Source organism: Chiloscyllium plagiosum, chromosome 22, assembly GCF_004010195.1.
Source record: "Chiloscyllium plagiosum isolate BGI_BamShark_2017 chromosome 22, ASM401019v2, whole genome shotgun sequence".
NCBI classification, from domain to species: Eukaryota; Metazoa; Chordata; class Chondrichthyes; order Orectolobiformes; family Hemiscylliidae; genus Chiloscyllium; species Chiloscyllium plagiosum.
In genome coordinates this window covers 21,218,643-21,238,230 of record NC_057731.1, presented here as the reverse complement: position 1 = coordinate 21,238,230, position 19,588 = coordinate 21,218,643, and the positions used below count along the sequence as shown (strand labels likewise).

At 39.0% G+C, this 19,588-nt stretch overlaps 1 protein-coding gene across 4 annotated transcripts in view; it reads right to left on the bottom strand.

The window, feature by feature from the left end:
- The window catches only part of LOC122561119 (serine/threonine-protein kinase 32C), a 334,934-nt gene that overhangs the window by 159,921 nt on the left and 155,425 nt on the right, over positions 1 to 19,588 (bottom strand). For all 4 annotated transcript variants that reach the window (XM_043712560.1, XM_043712561.1, XM_043712562.1 and 1 more), the window contains exon 2: positions 3,181 to 3,236. In XM_043712560.1, coding sequence (XP_043568495.1) covers positions 3,181 to 3,236 — 56 coding nt within the window. The remainder of the gene's footprint in view (positions 1 to 3,180; positions 3,237 to 19,588) is intronic.

The following is a 19,588-nucleotide window of genomic DNA, read 5'->3' as shown; positions in this document are numbered from 1 at the left end:
AACACTGTGTAGCATTGAGCACAATTATACAGGAGTTGCATTTCCAGATTGGCAATCCATTGACCTGGATTAACAATCCAGAGACAAGAGTACAAATCTCACCAAGGTATTTTAATTTCAGTAAACACATTCGGAAATCAAATTTGGGGCGGCATGATGGCTCAGTGGTTAGCACTGCTACCTCACAGCACCAGGGACCTGGGTTCAATTCCTGTCTCGGGCAATTGTCTGTGTGGAGTTTGCACAATCTCCCCATGTCTACGTGGGTTTCCTACGGGTGCTCCGGTTTCCTCCCACAGTCCAAAGACGTGCAGGTTAGGTGAATTGGCCATACTAAATTGCCCGTAGTGTTAGGTGGGTTAGTCAGGGGTAAGTGTAGAGGAATGGGTCTGGGTGGGTTGCTCTTCGGAGGGTCGGTGTGGACTTGTTGGGTCGAAGGGCCTGTTTCCACACTGTAGAGAATCAAATCTAATCTAATAAATTGGAACCATGAAAATACCAAATCGCTGTTAAACCTAACTCATTCATTTTGTGTTCTTTAAGGCTGGCAAGCTGCTGTCTTTATCTAATACTGGCTATATTTGACTCCAGATTCTGAGTAGCCCGCTAAAATCATCTAGAACACTAATCAATTCATCAAAACCACTATGAAGGTCTAAAACCGTTCAAAAAGGTGGCTCACCACAATCTTCTATGGGGCAGATAGAGGTAAGTGATGCTGTTGCCTTATCAATAATAGAAACATGTTTAAACTGTGAGAAACATCTTCCATCCAACTCATATTACTATCGACGGAAAACCATTGCTCAGAATTAGTAGCGTTAACTCATTTTTCTGAAATACCATTTGCTCAGATCTGCTTCTTCCTTTGAAGTTCTCTTGTACCAAAATATTGAAAATACAAACTTTATTTTTGTGCTAAATCCGAGAAGTATTTTGTCAGTTATTAATCTACTGTTAGGGATAAGCAAAACAAAACAGTTTCATGCCAAGACAGAGCTCAATTGCCCCTTTGTGCGATTTTCAGAGTGACTGGCTCTCATATCAACAGTTTTAATCAGATGGCGATCAGTGTAATGCTGTTTTATTGAAAGAGCAACTCGCATATCGCATTGACTTGTGGCTATCATATGGAATGCCACCAACAGAGGGCACTATAAAGGAGAGTGGGAATGTCATGGAGTGAAAAATGCAATCAGTGTTATATTATGGTCATACTTTAGTTGTTTCAAAGTCCCAAGAACCTAATACTCAGCCAAGAACCTCACAATTGGTTTTACCAGAGGAATACAATCTTCTTTCTAATACAAACCATCAAGATAACAATCAGCACTTACCATAAGAAATGTAAACATCAACAGTGCACCAAGTAGGCTTCACACCACTCACCAAACTACCAAATCTCATATTCCTTTACTTCAGGGAATAAGCAATTTTAAATGCGTAAACTACTCCTGCTACAATTAGTCAGCAGTGTGCAATTGATTATTGTGAGATTGCAAGGTCTTAAAACATCCATTCAAACAATACTTACCACTGTACAGAATAACTTCTGATGAAACAGTGGGATTCACAATTTTAGTCCCCATCATTATTTTATCTTCATATGGCATTACATGATTTAATTCACCTAATCTTCTGAAAATCGTGTTTTATGAAAAAATATTTGCATATCCAATGTAATGTAAATCCTTAACGACAGGGTTTAGTCAAGAGAATTAAAATGACAGTCAAAATAGTTACAGTATTTACATAAATTTAAATATCTCGCATTTCAACATGAAACCTTACTGGACAAAAACTAATTATCTGAACTTGAAAGAAATGTAATGGATTTTTTGATGCAAAATGAATACCCTTCTTATTCTCTGTGAACTGAAATCAATGCTTTCCTGTATTATAAAAGTAAGTACATTACATAAGTACGTTATTGGCATAGAGCATTTTAGTACCTCCTATGGTTGTGAAAGGTCCTATATTAAGGTCAGTCTTTATTTCTGTGGTGTGGTAAGGTATCTCAGAGTGTCACATGCCATATTGAAAAAATCTTCTCCTATTTCATTCTAAATTTGAACAGTTATTAGAAAAGTTGTATTTACCTACAACTGCCATGTGGAATAGGCCATGAATAGAATCCCTATTGTCCACATCATACAATCATTTTCTTTCATACCCATCATTCAATGTGTGTGTATCTATTTTTACTAGCAGGAATACTGACTCAAAAACGCAAAAAATTTGAAGTTATAACTGCCGTGATTGTAATGAGTTCCGGCAAGTGGACCTCATAGAATATGAATTCCCTGATTGGGGCTGTTGATTTGGTCCAACCAGGGAACCCTGACTGACAGATATAAGCAGAAGTGTCATGCATCCTGTTCACTCAGACAGCTGACTCTGAGGGAGATGAATCGGTGTCAAGGACTCTCCACGTTTTAATAAAGGGTGACTTGGTGACAGGATACTGGCCTCTGTGAAGTTATTTCAATAACCTATCTCCAATAGAACACTTGTAAAACTGTTCAATTCTTTGGGATTTAGTACAATGTATATCAGTAGAGGGAGGTTACATAAAACATCTTTTATTATTGTAAAACTTTATTTGATCTGTTTCTCAAAAACTAATAATCATGTTAACACATGTTAAATACAGAGGTAACTATACGTAAATGAGAATCTCATTGTTAAACTAGATAAGAGCATTATACTTATCAACATGACACTGGAAATGCACAAACCATACCTTTTCTACAGAAATCATGGTTTAAACGGAATTAAATTGAATCTTTCGATAACTGGAGTGTACTTGTCTTTGAACTTTCATGTCACTATAATGTACAATATGTTAAACATTGAAGCAATGTTAAATATAGATTTTTCTGACCTCATATCTAGAGAATTAATATTTAATGTTTGATATATAAAGCAACACTCACTTCGTACAATAAATTAATTATAAGCACTAGCAACATGGTATAACATAACCAGTTTCTTCTTCTATAGTTGTTTATGAGCTTAAACATCAAGCTACATTGTCCATAATTCCTTGCACAAATTATTCCAAACTATATGTTCAGTAAATTGATAAACAGAACCAATCTATCTTAGAAATTAGAAAATTTGTTTACACTTGTGGCATATATGTAATTATGCATAATGTGTAACTTGCAGTATAAATACCTTGCCAAAGCTCCCTTTTCCAATTGCACGTAGTATTTGAAAATGGTCAAAAGTCACTGCAAAAGAGAACATATTTATGTGTTAATAAAGTCACACTTATAAAGTGTTTATTTTCATATGTGAAAATTAGATTTCTCTCAATGCAGTCTCTCTTGCGTTATTGGGGCCTTACACATGTCAGTCAAAATTAGGAATTGTGATCAGTGGTCCTGGAAGAGTTAATAAATATACAATGTATAATACATAATACATGTATATGCCATAGCATCTTGGCACACATAATAATTGTAGAATGAATATTTCAAGTCCTTCATGTATTTAAATTGAGCTGATGCCAGTGAGCCACTCAGTTTGCAGTCGAGCAGGTATTTACTGTAACTGAATGACAGTATTAGTTTCTTCCACCACCTCATTTTACATTTCCTGAACATCTGCATTGTGTTTGCTGGTATCATGTATTCAAAAATGCAATTGGTGATAACCACAGGAACTATCAGGCAGCCATGAGGTTGCATTCATTAGATGAAGCAGCCCAAGGGATTTTAGAGATGTGGTAATACATTGATAGTGCAAATAGCAAATAAAGTGCAATTTACATGGCGAATTAAGACAACAAAACTTAGTATAATGTTGGGTACAATTGTGTAGTTATTACAATAGGATGAAAGAATAATTTTAGCATTTTAAACACAGCAGGAGTGGAGTAATACACAAAGCATCTTCTAATAATTGTAGTAGCTCCATCTTATCTTATTTCTTATTACTTCTCTAAAAACCTAATTATCCTACAAATCCTACGCACAGTAGTTCAGTGGATATTTTTATGTTTTATTTCAATGGAGCACATTGCACACAGACTAGATTTTGTCCTGTGTCGATAAGGCCGCGACCTCAAAGTTGTTTATGTTGGGATTATGGTGATCGATGTAATGTCCGAACAAAATACTGTAATGGCAAGTTCAAGAATATGGGTGATCCAAGTTTACCTGTTAGGAGCAACTCTGACATTGGGCGAGCTGCCTTATCTGATCTCCATGCACTGGAATGAACTGCATTTCAAAGGGCATATAGCCGGGTTTACAAGCTAAAATTCCACATGTAGCCTTTCTGAGGGAGGACTGCGTGTGCACATCACCACAGAAAGCTTTTCAGACTCCAGGGAGAAGCAATCTCCAACTTTGTAAAAGTTCATAAAGTGTCATCAAAGAACTTAACTTTTCTTAGATAGTGGTCTACACAATTCATTGCACCCAGGCTTCAGTAAGAGCTCACTCTATGAGCTTCCTCAGGCCTTTGGGAATGGGAGAGATTTCAATTCCAGCTGATCGCAGCAAATGGTCATCATGAGTGACTATTGGAGGTTGCTGCTGATGTGAGTGATCATGGGGTCAATTGAAGGGAGTTCATATCATTTATAAAATCCCTACAGTGTGGAAACAGGCCATTTGGCCCAACAAGTCCATGTTGATCCTTTGATGAGCAACCCACCCAGACCCATTTCCCTTACCCAGTTACTTTACATTTCCCCTGATTAATGCATGTAATCTACACATCACTGAACACCATGGGCAATTTAGCATGGCTAATACACCTAACTTGCACAACTTTGTGACTGTGGGAAGAACCAGAGCACACAGAGGAAACCCATATAGATACAGGGAGAATGTGCAAAGTCCATACAGACTGTAATCGAACCTGGGCCCCTGGCACTGTGAGGCAGCAGTGCTAACCACTGAGCCACAATACCACCCTATAGTGTCTAGTGTCTAGAAAGGATGAGTGAGCTCCTCCAGTTGCGGGGCTGGGGTTTAAATTTCACACTATCAAGGTGAAAGATGACTGAGAAAATTAACATTGAATGTTAAAGGGCTAGGATGGATATTGAAGAATAAAGTGTTCCCACTCACTAGCCTCCTTAGTTGCATTGGCTACATATGAGTATGACCCAAATCTACACCTTTTCAGAACCATATGCAGATTTAGTGAGCATGAGGACTATTCAGACAGTCTCGCAGTCTGACACTTCACTAGATCAAGGGGAAATCCCTTTTGCAAGTCTTACAACAGCCAGGAGTTCTCAGCATCAACGGAAACCTTATTTTCCCTTAATTAATGAATGCAGATAAAAAGGGCCCATGATGCCAGGGAGCGAGCCAAGACAGGAGGCCAATGATACTACCAGAGATTTGTCTGCTGGCAGACCCAGAGCTGGAAGGCCGCAGTGATGACAGGGGAGCATAGTATTTGGTCTATGTCAGACAACCAGTTCAGATTGGCTGGCATGAACAGTGAGGAGGATTTACACTTATTCATCAATGTCGGCTACCGTGGCAACTTACTACCACCTAATGAAGGAGCGACACTCCGAAAGCTAGTGTGCTTCCAATTAAACCTGTTGGACTATAACCTGGTGTTGTGTGATTTTTAACTTTGTACACCACAGTCCAACACCGGCACTTCCAAATCATGCTACACATTTGAACTTCATCACTCCAGTAATTATTTCTTTCCTTCATTTGCATTGACTGTATCTTATGTTCAAGGTTGAAATGTAGGAATTTTGTTTGTTAAGTTATTGGACCATGGATTGTCAGAGCATTAGTTTAAGAGTTTTCATGTATAGTTATTCATTTTTCCATCTCACTTGGTACTTGCTTGGAGTTCAGGTTACCATAAACTATTTGAAAGCAACAATGATTAACCAAATACTGTTAACAATGAATATTTTCTTGTGCTGCCTCAGAGAAATCCAATTATTTATCTGCATTAGAGATCAATCCAGAGTATTATGTAATGATTAATTGTACAGTGTTTACCATGATTCTAGCAGCATCTGCATAACATTATACCTGATCTATGCCCTCCCACCTGTACGTTGATCTATGAAAATGGTCATCTTTCAAACTAAGTGACAGCAAAAAGTGGTATGTTTTGGACACGATTAATGATAATCATTAAGTTAAATACCACCAGCTGATAGGTACACGCAACAACGATGGTGCAATAAAAAGCATTTGAAGCACTTTGGAAAAATTATCCTGTTTCAAGTCTAATTTGAATCGAGTAAATGTTTGCAAAAAAAAATTACCACCCAGTTCATTCATCAAAATTGATAAATTCAGTTAGTGTGCCTTCCATTTGCTACCATTTTAAGAAGCAACTTTTGCCATGTCTCACAACAGCCCGAAAGTCAACAGGCATCCCATCTGTAAAGAATATTTACCTCATTCCCTTGAATAATTCCTAATTTTAAACTTTTTGTTGATTTTTTTTACAGTTATATAGTCAATAAAATGTATTGAGTATAATATAAATTACAATATATTAATATGAAATATTTATATCTAAAGTGCTAATAAGCACTTTAGCACTTTAGATATATAATATGATATTGTTGCTATTTTGCAGCTGTGATATTTATAAGATCAGAAATATTTGGGCTTCAAATGTCCATGGTTTGGCACAATCATCGAAGTGGCTGGTCTCTGAGTACCCAGTTATGACCCACTTTGAATGCCTTAAAAAGAGTAATTAAACATCAAAGGACTCTGCAGCATCCTGAAGATGTCAAATGCAAGTTATTTTTAGGTCTTATAGTAACTGCTTTAAGCAATAACTGAAAAAGACTGGACAAAGTTGTGGTCAGTTGAAACAAATACTGCAGTTTCATCATTTGTCATGTGGAAAAGGATATGGAAGATATAGACTGTAGGGAAATAGATGGTGACATCTTGAAAAATGTCCAGATTACAGTGGAGGAAGTGCTGGATGTCTTGAAACGCATAAAGGTGGATAACTCCCCAGGACCTGATCAGGTGTACCCTAGAACTCTGTGCGAAGGTAGAGAAGTGATTGCTGGACCTCTTGCTGAGATATTTGTATCATCGATAGTCACAGGTGCAGTGCCAGAAGACTGGAGGTTGGCTAACATGGTGCCACTGTTTAAGAAGGGCGGTAAGGGCAAGCCAAGGAACTTTAGACCAGTGAGCCTGACATCAGTGGTAGACAAGTTGTTGGAGGGAATTCTGAGGGACAGGATGTATTTGTATTTGGAAATGTAAGGACTGATTAGGGATTGTCAACATGGCTTTGTGCGTGGAAAATCATGTCTCACAAACTTGATTGAGTTGTTTGAAGAAGTAACAAAGAGGATTGATGAGGGTACCATGGTAGATATGATCTATATGGACTTCATAAGGTGTTCGGCAAGGTTCCCCATAGGAGACTGGTCAGCAAGGTTAGATCTCATGGAATAAGGAGAGAACTAGCCATTTGGATAGAGAACTGGCTCAAAGGTAGAAGACAGAGGGTGGTGGTGGAGGGTTGTTTTTCAGACTGAAGGCCTGTGACCAGTGGAGTGCCACAAGGATCGGTGTTGGATCCTCTACTTTTTGTCATTTACATAAATGATTGCATAAGATGAGAGCATAAGAGATACAGTTAGTAAGTTTGCAGATGACACCAAAATTGGAGATGAAGTGGACAGCGAAGAAGGTTACCTCAGATTACAACAGGATATTGATCAGATGGGTCAATGGGCTGAGATGAGACAAATGGAGTTTAATTCAGATAAATGCGAGGTGCTGCATTTTGGGAAAGCAAATCTTAGCAGGACTTGTATATTTAATGGTAAGGTCCTAGGGAATGTTGCTGAACAAAGAGACCTTGGACTGCAGGTTCATAGCTCCTTGAAAGTGGAGTTGCAGGTAGATGGGATAGTGAAGAAGGCGTTTGGTATGCTTTCCTTTATTAGTTAGAGTATTAAGTACAGGAGTTGGGAGGTCATGTACAGGATATTTGCTCAGCCACTGTTGGAATATTGCATGCAATTCTGGTCTCCTTCCTATCAGAACGATGTTGTGAAACTTGAAAGGGCTCAGAAAAAATTGCAAGGATGTTGCCAGGGTTGGAGGATTTGAGCTATAGGGAGAGGCTGAACAGGCTGAGGCTGTTTTCCCTGGACTGTCAGAGGCTGAGGGATGACCTTATAGAGGTTACAAAATTATGAGGGGCATGGATAGGATAAATAGACAAAGTCTTTTCCCTGGGGTCGGGGAGTCCAGAAGTAGAGGGCATAGGTTTAGGGTGAGAGGGAAAAGATATAAAAGAGACCTAAGGGGCAACTTTTTCACAAAGAGGGTGTTATGTGTATGGAATGAGCTGCCAGAGGAAGTGGTGGAGGCTGGTACAATTGCAGGTGGGACTAGATTGGGTTGGGAAATCTGGTCGGCATGGATGTGTTGGACCAAAGGGTCTGTTTCCATGCTGTAAATCCCTATGACTCTATGACTTGCAAAATGAGTTTTTAATCAAATGATAATGCTGCACCAATCTCACTTAGAGCTGATACATCGTGCATTCATGTACTGGAGAGGTATCTGATGTGTAACTTTTTTTTATATGAGCTCGGGAGTTATTGGCTGAAGAAACCATACATGCCAGTCAGGTATTTGTTCAATGTATCAAAAACAAATATAATTGGACTCTCAGTTTCAAGAGGAGATCTGAGCCGGTAATAGTTTTCATTTACTAAAGTTTATCAACTTACTTCCCCACTACAAAGAAAAGAAACCTCCATTGGAAAAGCTTAAACAATTGAGCTAACCAGCCCAGACTGTAACATTCAACCATATACCTCTCATCCCATTTCATGCGGCAACCTTATGACTGTTCATGTTCATCCATTGCTATTGACTATCTATGGTCACCTCTTTTTCTCACCACTGTGCTACATAACTGACCAGCAATCAAAGATATTTCAAAGCAAAATACTTTGGATTCTGATAATCTGAAACAAACATGAACTGTTGGAGAAACTGAGCAGGTCTGGCAACAAGTGTGGAGAGAGAAAAAAGAGTTAACATTTCGAGTCTGCTACGAGATTTCTCCAGAACTGAATACCCAGTCTCAAAAAGTTAACACCGTTTCTCTCCCCACAAGTGTTGCCAGACCTGCTGAGTTTCTCCAGGATTTTCTGTTCTAATCAATGAGGGTTCCGACCATTTGAAAAACTTTATTGAAGGTATTTACTATTTAACAGGCCTCTTCAACTGGATAGAATGGAAACATGCACAAATGTTAAAGAAATTGATATTTCTCTTTGATATATCTTTGATCTGCACTTTTCACATTGTAGCTTTATCCTGCCATGCACTTGGAATATCATGTGCAAAATGGCTGACTAGCAGGTAGCACATAGTTGACCTCTGGCGCAGCTTGACTTTCTGCATTAGCTACTGTCAATCTCAGAAACCAGAAGGTTTACAGTGCAGCAACAAAAGGTCTTTAAGCGTAGTAAATGAAAATAATTCACAGGTCTGCACTCAGATCGACTAAATCTTCCACAGGCTAAGCACAATACCTTTTTAGTTAGACATTTGTCCATTCCACTGAGCTTTGAGGCTGCTAGCCCTTTGATATTGACCCTCTTCTATTCTATGTAGTAGTGGCAGGCTCCACCCCAACTATACCCACCCTTCAAGATCATGCTCAGCAAGCCATTCCACAGACACAAAGCTCATTATCAGCCCAATTATGCTCTCACAGAAACCATTCCACGAGAAACAAAGATGTGAAGTGGGGTAGGGACCTGGAAATTTTTCCCAGTCAACTTACCAACCCGGATTGGAAAAATCAGGCCCCATGAAAATAACTCCTTCCAAATGAAGGTTAATTATAAATCTGTAAATTGCATGCAAGTTACAAAATAGGGATGCATCACTGAACTACCAATAGTAAGCATTGTTGAAGATAGGAACTTGGATACACTGCAACTTATGAATACATTTAGCACCACGCATCTTTGTTGCTTTCTCAATAAGTAAAACTCAAGCATGTCACATTATACTGCACTTTAAAAAGGATTGATAATGAAGGAGCTTGAAGTGAAAGTCATTTGCAAAAGATGCAAATTTGATATACAAAAAGAACATTTCACACAGTGAGATGTTTGAGTCTGGAATGCACTGCCTGAAAGTACAATGGAAGCAGGTTCGATCTGAGTACTTAAGAGGGCATCAGATGATTATTTGAATAGGAACAATGTGCAGGGGGACAGAGAGAAGGCAGGAGATTGGTACTAATCACAGTGGTCATTCGGAGGATCAATGTAGATATGATGGGCCAAATGGCCTCTTTTTATGCCATAGCAATTCTATAATTACCAGTAACTATATGTTAGCAGGCATACCAAATTGCACCAATCATTTTCAGTACATTGTGCACAGAATCATTCATAATACTATCTTCAAAGACTTATGCAATGCATACTTAATGGGGATATTCTATGGCTCTCAAAATATAGTTTATTGATAAATGTTTAAAATTATGCTTGAAGGCATTTTGACTTGAATATTGCAGAGTTACAATTAAATTAAACTTTCCTCCAAACAGGTGTTTAATTGTATTGTTACAACCTTAACATTTACAAAATCCATTTCATATCAGGCATAGAGCCAAGGGCAAACATGTCAAATTGAAAATTACAGAACGAGCAATGAAACTATTCTTTTTTTCCCTGCAACACACTCCACTCTGAGGTTCCTCAATACAATTTCAATACTTCTCCTGTTCATAAAGTGCATTCTTTGCATGAGCTACAGCTTGATGTGTTCCACAAGTCCAAACTTACAGTGCGTTATGGTTGAACGACCTTCGACAGCAAACCTGCCCCATTGAGCTTCTGTGACTCTGCCTCAAATTGCCTCTGAGTATGTAGACCTGCACTTTGGAATGTGCTAATCTGCAACATCCAGCTGAGGACAACTCTTTGCAATGGAAGACCAGCAAGATACGGACAGATCGAAGAATGTCTCTCATTGAGCTATTGGTCCCCCAGGTGTAGTTTATATTTGAATCAGTTTGCATTCCTGAGAACATCCCATTGAGTATGAAGTCCTATGTCCCAGCGCTGCTTGGGGTGAACCTCAACTAAAAGCACTTCATTTCTCTCCAGAACTTTCTTGCAAAAGTACATTCCACAAGGGGAAGGGTTGGTTAGCTCAGTTGGCTGGATGGCTAGTTTACAACACTGAATGATGCTAACAGTGTGCGTTCAATTTTTGCATCAGCAGAAGTGATCATGGTTCTCTTTCTCAACCTCTCCCCTTGCTTGAGGTGTGACGACTTTCGGGTTATACCGCCATCTGTCATCTCTCTCTCTAATGACAGAGCAGTGCTATGCTTCAGCAGGAGTACACAACTTTACCCTTTATCTTGACATTCCACAAATAGATGGACAACAGTTTCTTCCACAATCCTGTCACCTCGAGGGTATGTGTAGAGAGAATGAGACTCGGGATACTTAGCAAAGATCTGACAACAAAGGCCCATCCCATTGCCAGCAAAGCTACGCCCTGGAGTTTGGTTGAAAGTCCTGGTGATGAGACATTCTGCCAATTAACTTTAACTGTCTGCTTGGGGTAACATCCAACTGGATCTACCACCTCCTTTTCCCATAGGATGTTATGTGCTGACCACTGTTTGACAGATTTGTGGTCAAGGGTATTTTTCTGCATTAATGTCAACACAAATTTCAGGTGGTGTGCCATGTTCCAGCTACTTGGCAAAGTAGCCAAACCCATCCTTCACAACTCCAGGGACAGGTACAACCTCAGCATGTAGTGGTGATACATGATATTTATATACTGAAGGTTACTCACAGCTCGATGTAACTGCACATAAAGGTGGTCATCAAGATGAGGGCAATTTTGAGTATTTTCTTCATCTCCCTTTACCTACAGATTTGTACATCATGTCCCTGTGAACATAGTTCATTTTCTTACCTTAAAATAGTGAGAAAGATGACTCAAGTGATTACAATGGTACAGCAGAGAGCAATGGGCCAGACCTGCCACATATAGGACCACTGACAGCACATCACACATGATGACCAGGTTCTTACACTCAATGAACAGGGAGCGTCGATTCACATGCCCAGCAATTGTTTTACTATTGTTGCTCATTCATGCCTGTTTTTGGCGGACAACCTAGCCCCTCTGAGCTATGTCCCAGTACCTTCATGTGATCTGTCCTGTCATTGGAGAGAACAAGGTATTCATTAACCCAGTTTCCAAAGAACATTGCCTCACTATTGCCTCAACTTCCCTTAGCTGCCAAGGCAAATTTAACAGGTTGCAGATCGTCATAGTTTGTGACAGTGGATTTGAGCAGAAAATGGGTGGCATGGGGAGGGTTTTAGCGGCTAGTACTGCAGACTCACAGCACCAGGAGGCCATGAACAATTCCAACCTCAGGCGATTGTCTGTGTAGAGTTTGCAAATCCTCCCTGTGTCTGAGAAAGTTTCCCCCGGGTGCTCTACTTTCTTCCCATGGTCCAAAGATGTTCAGGTTAGATGGACTGGTCATGATAAATTGCCCATAATGCCCAGGGATGTGCAGGCTAGGTGGATTAGTCATGGGAAATGCAGGGTTACAGGGATAGGTTGGGGAGAGGGGCTTGGTCTGGGTGGGTGTGAACTTGATGGGATGAATGGCCTGCTTCCACGCTGAAGGAATTCTATGGTGATGTTGTCCATGTACTGGGAGTACCGAGTGCCTCAGTAACCTGGGAGAGCCACCCCTCTTATGCCTGAATCCCTCCTGGTGGATTCAGCAAACTGTTCCATATACAACAAACACACAAGATACCAGAGAGAGGACAGCTCTGCCAGACTCCAGACTTGATTGGAAAGCTTTCTGATTCTCATGCATTGATTGCAAATGCAATAATTATGTTTACAAACCACAATTGGATTCAACTGCAGATCGCCACCACAAACTGCATTTGGAGACTATATCCATCATGTGAATGTGTGATACCTTGTCAAAGGCCTTCTCCTGATCCAGGCTGATCAGGCAAGCAGTTCAGGCTTCCTGACCCATACAAAGCTGATCATATGCCACGTAGCATGAGATTTTCAGAGATATTCTTATCGGCTACAACCCTGATCAGGGTGTATCACCATACCTGTCTGATCATTTCCCATCATGTGAACAGACAGGAGATGTAACATGTGTCCCATGTATTTTGCAGAAAATAATTTATTGGAATCAACGACCTGGCTCTACTATCACAAAGTCATAGAAAATATAGTTGTAGGTTTTGTTCTTGGGAACTATAGTTGACTTGGGGGAACCATCCTCAGTGAACTTATGGTAGGAAGACATAAAAACATTAATACTGGTGACCTTACCCATGTAATACTTGCCGTAGGCACCCCAACAAGTGTACTTGCAGCTTTCTCAAAAAGGAATAATGCTGTTTCTGTGCACCCTTTGCTGTATAAAATAAGGACAGAGCTTCCACTTATCACGCCTAGTGACCTTTATTCCTGCCAGATTTTAGTATAGATTACTAGATATTACTTACAGCATGGAAACAGGCCCTTTGGCCCAACAAGTCCACACCGACCTTCCAAAGAGCAACACACCCAGACTCATTCCCCTACATTTAACCCTTTACCTAACACTTATTTAGCATGGCCAATTCACCTAACCTGCACATTTTTGGACCGTGGGAGGAAACCCACGCAGACAATATGCAAACTCCACACAGACAGTTGCCTGAGGTGGGAATTGAACCTGGATCTCTGGCGCTGTGAGGCAGCAGTGCTAACCACTGTGCCACCGTGCCGCCGATTTTTGGTGAAGTTTGAAGTTCTCCATCAATTCTGGGACCAGGGTCTCCACCACCGATCTCACATGTAGGATCGATATTGAGGCTCATTATTTTAATCAGAAGCTGAAAATATCGGTAGATTTAGAGCATGTCACTTCAGATTCAGTTAAATGGGATCTTATGAGCTTTATATCATGAAGCATCTACCTCCTCCTGCTGTTGATTGCATAAATCCAAGTTAAGTATTTACAGGTAGGAGGGCACATTTGGATACTTGTGCACTCAAGCAAAACTGTTGCTTTGTAATAATTTACAGAACTACTTTTAAAAATAAATGCTGCTCCTAGATTTGATGTAATTTACTACTTCACTTTCTGGATAGTTTAACAACTTCTGTAAATTTCAGTCATAAAAATGCTAAGTTTTTACAATAACAGTTAAAGCTAGAGACTATCGAATTCACTAATATGTGCACAGTTGCAATGCTGATGCGGGCAAGATATCTTGCTGTGGATCTAAGAACACTGTATCAGATGCAGCATAAACCCAAGGATAAACACATTTGAATTGCAAAAACTGAAAAATCACTTGGGCAGGGGCTGCAATGCAGGTGCCTGGGAGTGTTATTTTAATTTAATTTTGTAAGTATCCATTAAAGCCTTTTTATTACAGTTTCCCTTTAAAGGGGTGGTTATCAGTAAATTACTGTGTTTTATATTTGATTGTAGTTAAAGAGTATAAAGTGACACTTAATAATACTGTGGTTGGTTGGAAAGTTAGAATCTGCTTATTTGCAACACCTCACTTTGTAAATAAATCTAAAAGCAAGTGAAGGTTGATTTCTAACGGCCAGTTAGTGAAGGAAGAGGTCAGAGTTTTGACACCTTCCACTGTTATAACCTCCCTCATGAGCACACAACACAAACATATTTTTAATTCAAAGCCAACCAGGAGTAAATTTGTGAGAAATACTTCAGTTGTTATTAAACAGGTCATTAATAAGTCATAACATTGGTGAACTTTTTCACAAATACATGTCAAATCCTTATAATCTGACAAGTTGGCAACTACTCCATTGCTATCGATACACAGATTATTGCATCTGAATCGACACACAAATGTGATCACTTTACCATGTGTGAGAATAATCTCACACATTTAAAATTTCAACCTTTGATGAAGTGTTTTGCTCATGTAAGTTTATTTCTCCCAACAAAGAATATTTATCTTTGAATCAGAGAAACATGTAATTTGAAAACCTGACATATTTAATTATCTAAGGGATATTTCAGCATTAATGAATATATGTAACTGTTAACCATTAACCAGCAGAACTGGCATATTGCATACTAACCTAATCATAATTCACTGTAAGGCCTGATTTGAACCTGGTGATAGACAGTCATGACCAGATATGGTTTTGATCAATTAATTTTTTTTTAAGCTATTCTCATGAACCTACGGAGCAGTGGTGCTCCTCTGAGCTTGCAAAAGAATCTTCGTCCTTTCCAGCTCCAAATTACCTCTCTTATATCAATTTTAACTGCTCCCTCCAAACTCATGCATTATACCAGGTGTCATTCCTTAGAGTTAAAAGGAATGGTAATGTGCAATCTGAAATCTAAATCTCACCACCTCAGTGATTGCTGCCAGGAGTCTGAATCCAATTATTTAAATAACTCCAAGGAGTTGAGGGGGTCTTGCTCTGGCATTGTGATCAACAAGATCCAACTGTCCACAACCCCATCTCACATGCTATGTTCCTGTCATGCTAGAGTACCACAATAGTAGCAGAAAACTGAACAAACCTCTTGTCTAGCACTTCTAATTTTCTGATGTGTTACTGCATTCGCTTATGTAGAATAAAGTGTTGAAAATCAGCCACACATTGAATAATATGTTAAAACTAGAGTTGAATTCTATAAGCCAATTCAGGAACTAACTACTAAATTGAAAAAGTGTAAAATTTAAGGAATAATATTCTATAAATGCCATTAAACAGCTCGAGAAAAACTGGAGCATTCTTTAATAAGTGACAACCCCAAATAAGACTTCATTTTAATAGCTCCAAGCTGTTTGTATTTACAATCTGCACAATACTCTGGGGTTCATACAGTTGCATGATTCTTTGGTTGTTCACAACTGGAATGATAACATTTAGGAATAAATATATCCTGTGAATCACTGGCAAGTGGTGACAATCACAGTGAAGCATTAATAATGTGACACAATTAGTAGAAGCTTGCAAAACTATAATCAATAATTATTAGGCTAGATGGTTCATTTACAGTATTTATTCTTTAATTCATTTTAATCTTACTGAGAAAAGCTTAAATTAGTTGGTATTTATTTTTTAAAAAATAGCTAACAGCAGAAACAATTTGTAATTCTTGCTTATGGAAAATAAAACTATGTTCAAAAGCAAACTTTTACCAGAATCACACCTCTCTTTCAGCTGCTGATAACTAACTGGGGAGTAGTATTTACTATGGTGTACTCTGTATGAACTGCTTCTAGACAGTACTGAAAACAAAAAATATGCTGGAGATCACAGCAGGTCAGGCAGCATCCATAGAAAGAAAGCAAGCTAACGTTTTGAGTCTTTATTACACTAAATCAGAAATGAAATGAAGTGTGGCGGGGACAGCATTTATGCTATAATTGGGGAGGTGGGGTTGGAGTGCTGGGGGAGGAAGGATGTTGATAGCTCAGTTTAAGAGATTGGAATGTGAGAATGGCAGAACAATGTAGGAGCAAATTACTGCAGATGATGGAATCTGTACTGAAAACAACAAATGTTGGAGATCACAACAGGTCAGACAACATCCATGGAGAGAGAGCAAACTAATGTTTCAAGACTAGATGATTCTTCAGTATAAATTAATGTTCTAGCCCTTGCTCTATCATGCACAGTAGTATATGTCATCAAATGGGAAAACCATACAAAGTAGCAAATTGGTTGACTATGTTACCTATGATCTACAGAAGAGAAGAAATAAGATTTGTGTCACAAAAATGTATAAAAATTACATTACTAAATCATTCTACTTATCTATTGACCTACTTAAAATGACAAAAATATAGCAACATCAATATAGCAACATAAAAATACAAGGAACAAAACAGGTTTAAATTCTACCTTTTCTGTCAGAACTGCATCTCTGTACTGCTTATTGTGGATTTTGCTGCCTTTTCTGCCAATCAAAATGGTGGCTTCCCACCTTCTAAGCTTTTGCTTTCCCCCTGCAGCTAAGATGAAGGTTTACATTCTTACATGCAAAATGGATGTTTTCCCACCTTTCACATTCTAAAGTAGAACGTTTGTGCCCTTGCATAATATTTAAAATTAATTGCTGCAGCAAGCTTAATAAATCATCTTGCTGAAATCAGAGTTTAACTTGTGAATGTCCCAGTCTTGTAATAATCTTTAAATTCTTCTCATTATTTTCTTCTGCTAAACTCATTGCCCTTTAGTCAACTTAGCTGCAATCTGTAGTGATTCAGATATTGTGACATCAGTACAAATTAATTTTCTAGTTCTTGCTCCATCTATTATAGATATTATACATATCCCACCATTTGGCACCATATAATGTTGAGGTGAAAACCAAGACCAAGTGGGGGAAATCTGGAAAAAAATCTCTTTATCAATATGAAACTGATTTAAGTAGTGATCTAATGCAACTATACTTAACTGGGCAACTGTTTCAGAGATTCCTTTCCTATTTAAATATCATCACTCCAAGAGAATATAATGCCTTTTCAGAATCACAGCTATATTGAAAATTGACCTCATTATGATGACTGATGGCTCTTTCAGCAATAATGTATTTTTTATAAAATAATGGCAAATAGAATTAGTATTTACTATAAATCACAATTAATTACTATAAATGAAAACCTAACTGCCTCATTGTTCATAATTCAAAGCTCTGGCTCTTGAAATAGCAATAATTGCATAATGGCCCTCTACTTATAGTAGCAAGTCAATGATATGATCACAATTGTACAATTGAATAGTGCTATCAAGATAGTGGTTCTATTTATTTTTGACTTAATGACTATAAAATTCCTATTTCTAATAAATCCTCTAAAACTAAAAACCAGTGTTCCAGTTTGTAGTGTACATTGACCAGTTGAAAGACAAATAATCATGACACAGTTTAGAATGACCTTCACCATAGGCAAGAGGTCTTCAATAGCTTATAATTTCATATAGAAATTTTTCTTATAATATGAGGCTGAGAAGGCAACTTGATAGAAGCATATCAAATTATGAACGGCGCTATAGGGTGGATAGTCAGAGTTTGCCCCAGCGTGAAAATATCAAATACTAGGGGGCATAGGTTTAAAATGAGAGGGTGAATGTTTACAGGAGATGTGCAAGGAAAGTTTTTACACAGAGGGTGGAACGGTGCCTGGAATGTACTGCCAGAGCAGGTGGAACAAGCAGAAATGATCACAACTTTTAAGAGACATTTAGACAGACACATGAACCAGCAGGGAATAGAAGGATATAGATCCTTGTGCAGGATTTGTTTAGAATAGTTTCAAGGTCGGCACAGTCATGGTGAGCTGAAGGACTGTTCCTGTGCTGTACTGCTCTATTTGTCCTGGGTCAGAAATACATGCATAATCGTTATGCCACAAGAGCCCCATTAGTATCGGGGGTAGCTCCATGAGAAAGATGAACGCATGTATAATGCGGGATAAATTGCTTAAGGGTTAGAAAATTGATGAACATAGAACATAGAAAAGTACAGCACGGAACAAGCCCTTTGGCCCATGATATTGTGTCGAGGATTAATCCTAATCTAAAATAATGTCTCAATTCACTGTTGTCCATGTGCATGTCCAGCAGTTCCTAATGACTCTGCTTTCCACCACAATTGCTGGCAACGCATTCCATACGTTCACAACTCTCTGTATAAAGAACTTACCTCTGACGTCTCCGGTTTACTGCCTCCTAACACCTTAAAACTATGACCCCTCATGGCAGTCAACCCTGCCCTGGGGAGAAGTCTCTGGCTATCGATTCTATCCATGCTTCTCATTACCTTATATACCTCGATCGAGTCACCTCTCTTCCTCCTTCTCTCCAGAGAGAAACATCTGAGCTTAGTCAACCTCTCTTTATAAGCCCTCCAGTTCAGGCAGCATCCTGGTAAACCTTCTTCGCATCCTCTGCAAAGCCTCAGTATCTTTCCTATAATAGGGTGACCAGACACAATTTTCCAAGTATGGTCTCACAGGGTTTTGTAGAGCTGCAGCAAAACCTCGTGGCTCTTAAACTCGATCCCTCTGTTAATGAAAGCCAAAACAGCATATACTTTCTTAACAACCCTATCCACTTGGGTGGCAACTTTGAGGGATCTATACGCTTGAACACCAAGATCCCTCTGTTCCTCCACACTGTCAAGAATCCTGTCTTTAATCCTATATTCAGCATTCGAGTTCAACCTTCCAAAATGCATCACTTCGCATTTATCCAGGTTGAACTCCATCTGCCATTTCTCAGCCCAGCTCTACATCCTGTTTATGTCATGCTGCAGCCTGCAACAGCAACAGCAACAGCATCTCCAACCTTTGTGTGTCATCGGCAAATTTACTAACCCACCCCTCAACCTCCTTGTCCAAGTCACTTATAAAAACTACAAAGAGCAGAGGCTCAGGAACAGAGCCCTGCAGGATACCACTCACCACTGACCTCCAGGCAGAATACTTACCACCAACAACCATTCTCTGCCTTCTGTCAGCCAACCAATTCTGAATCCAAAGTGACAAATCTCC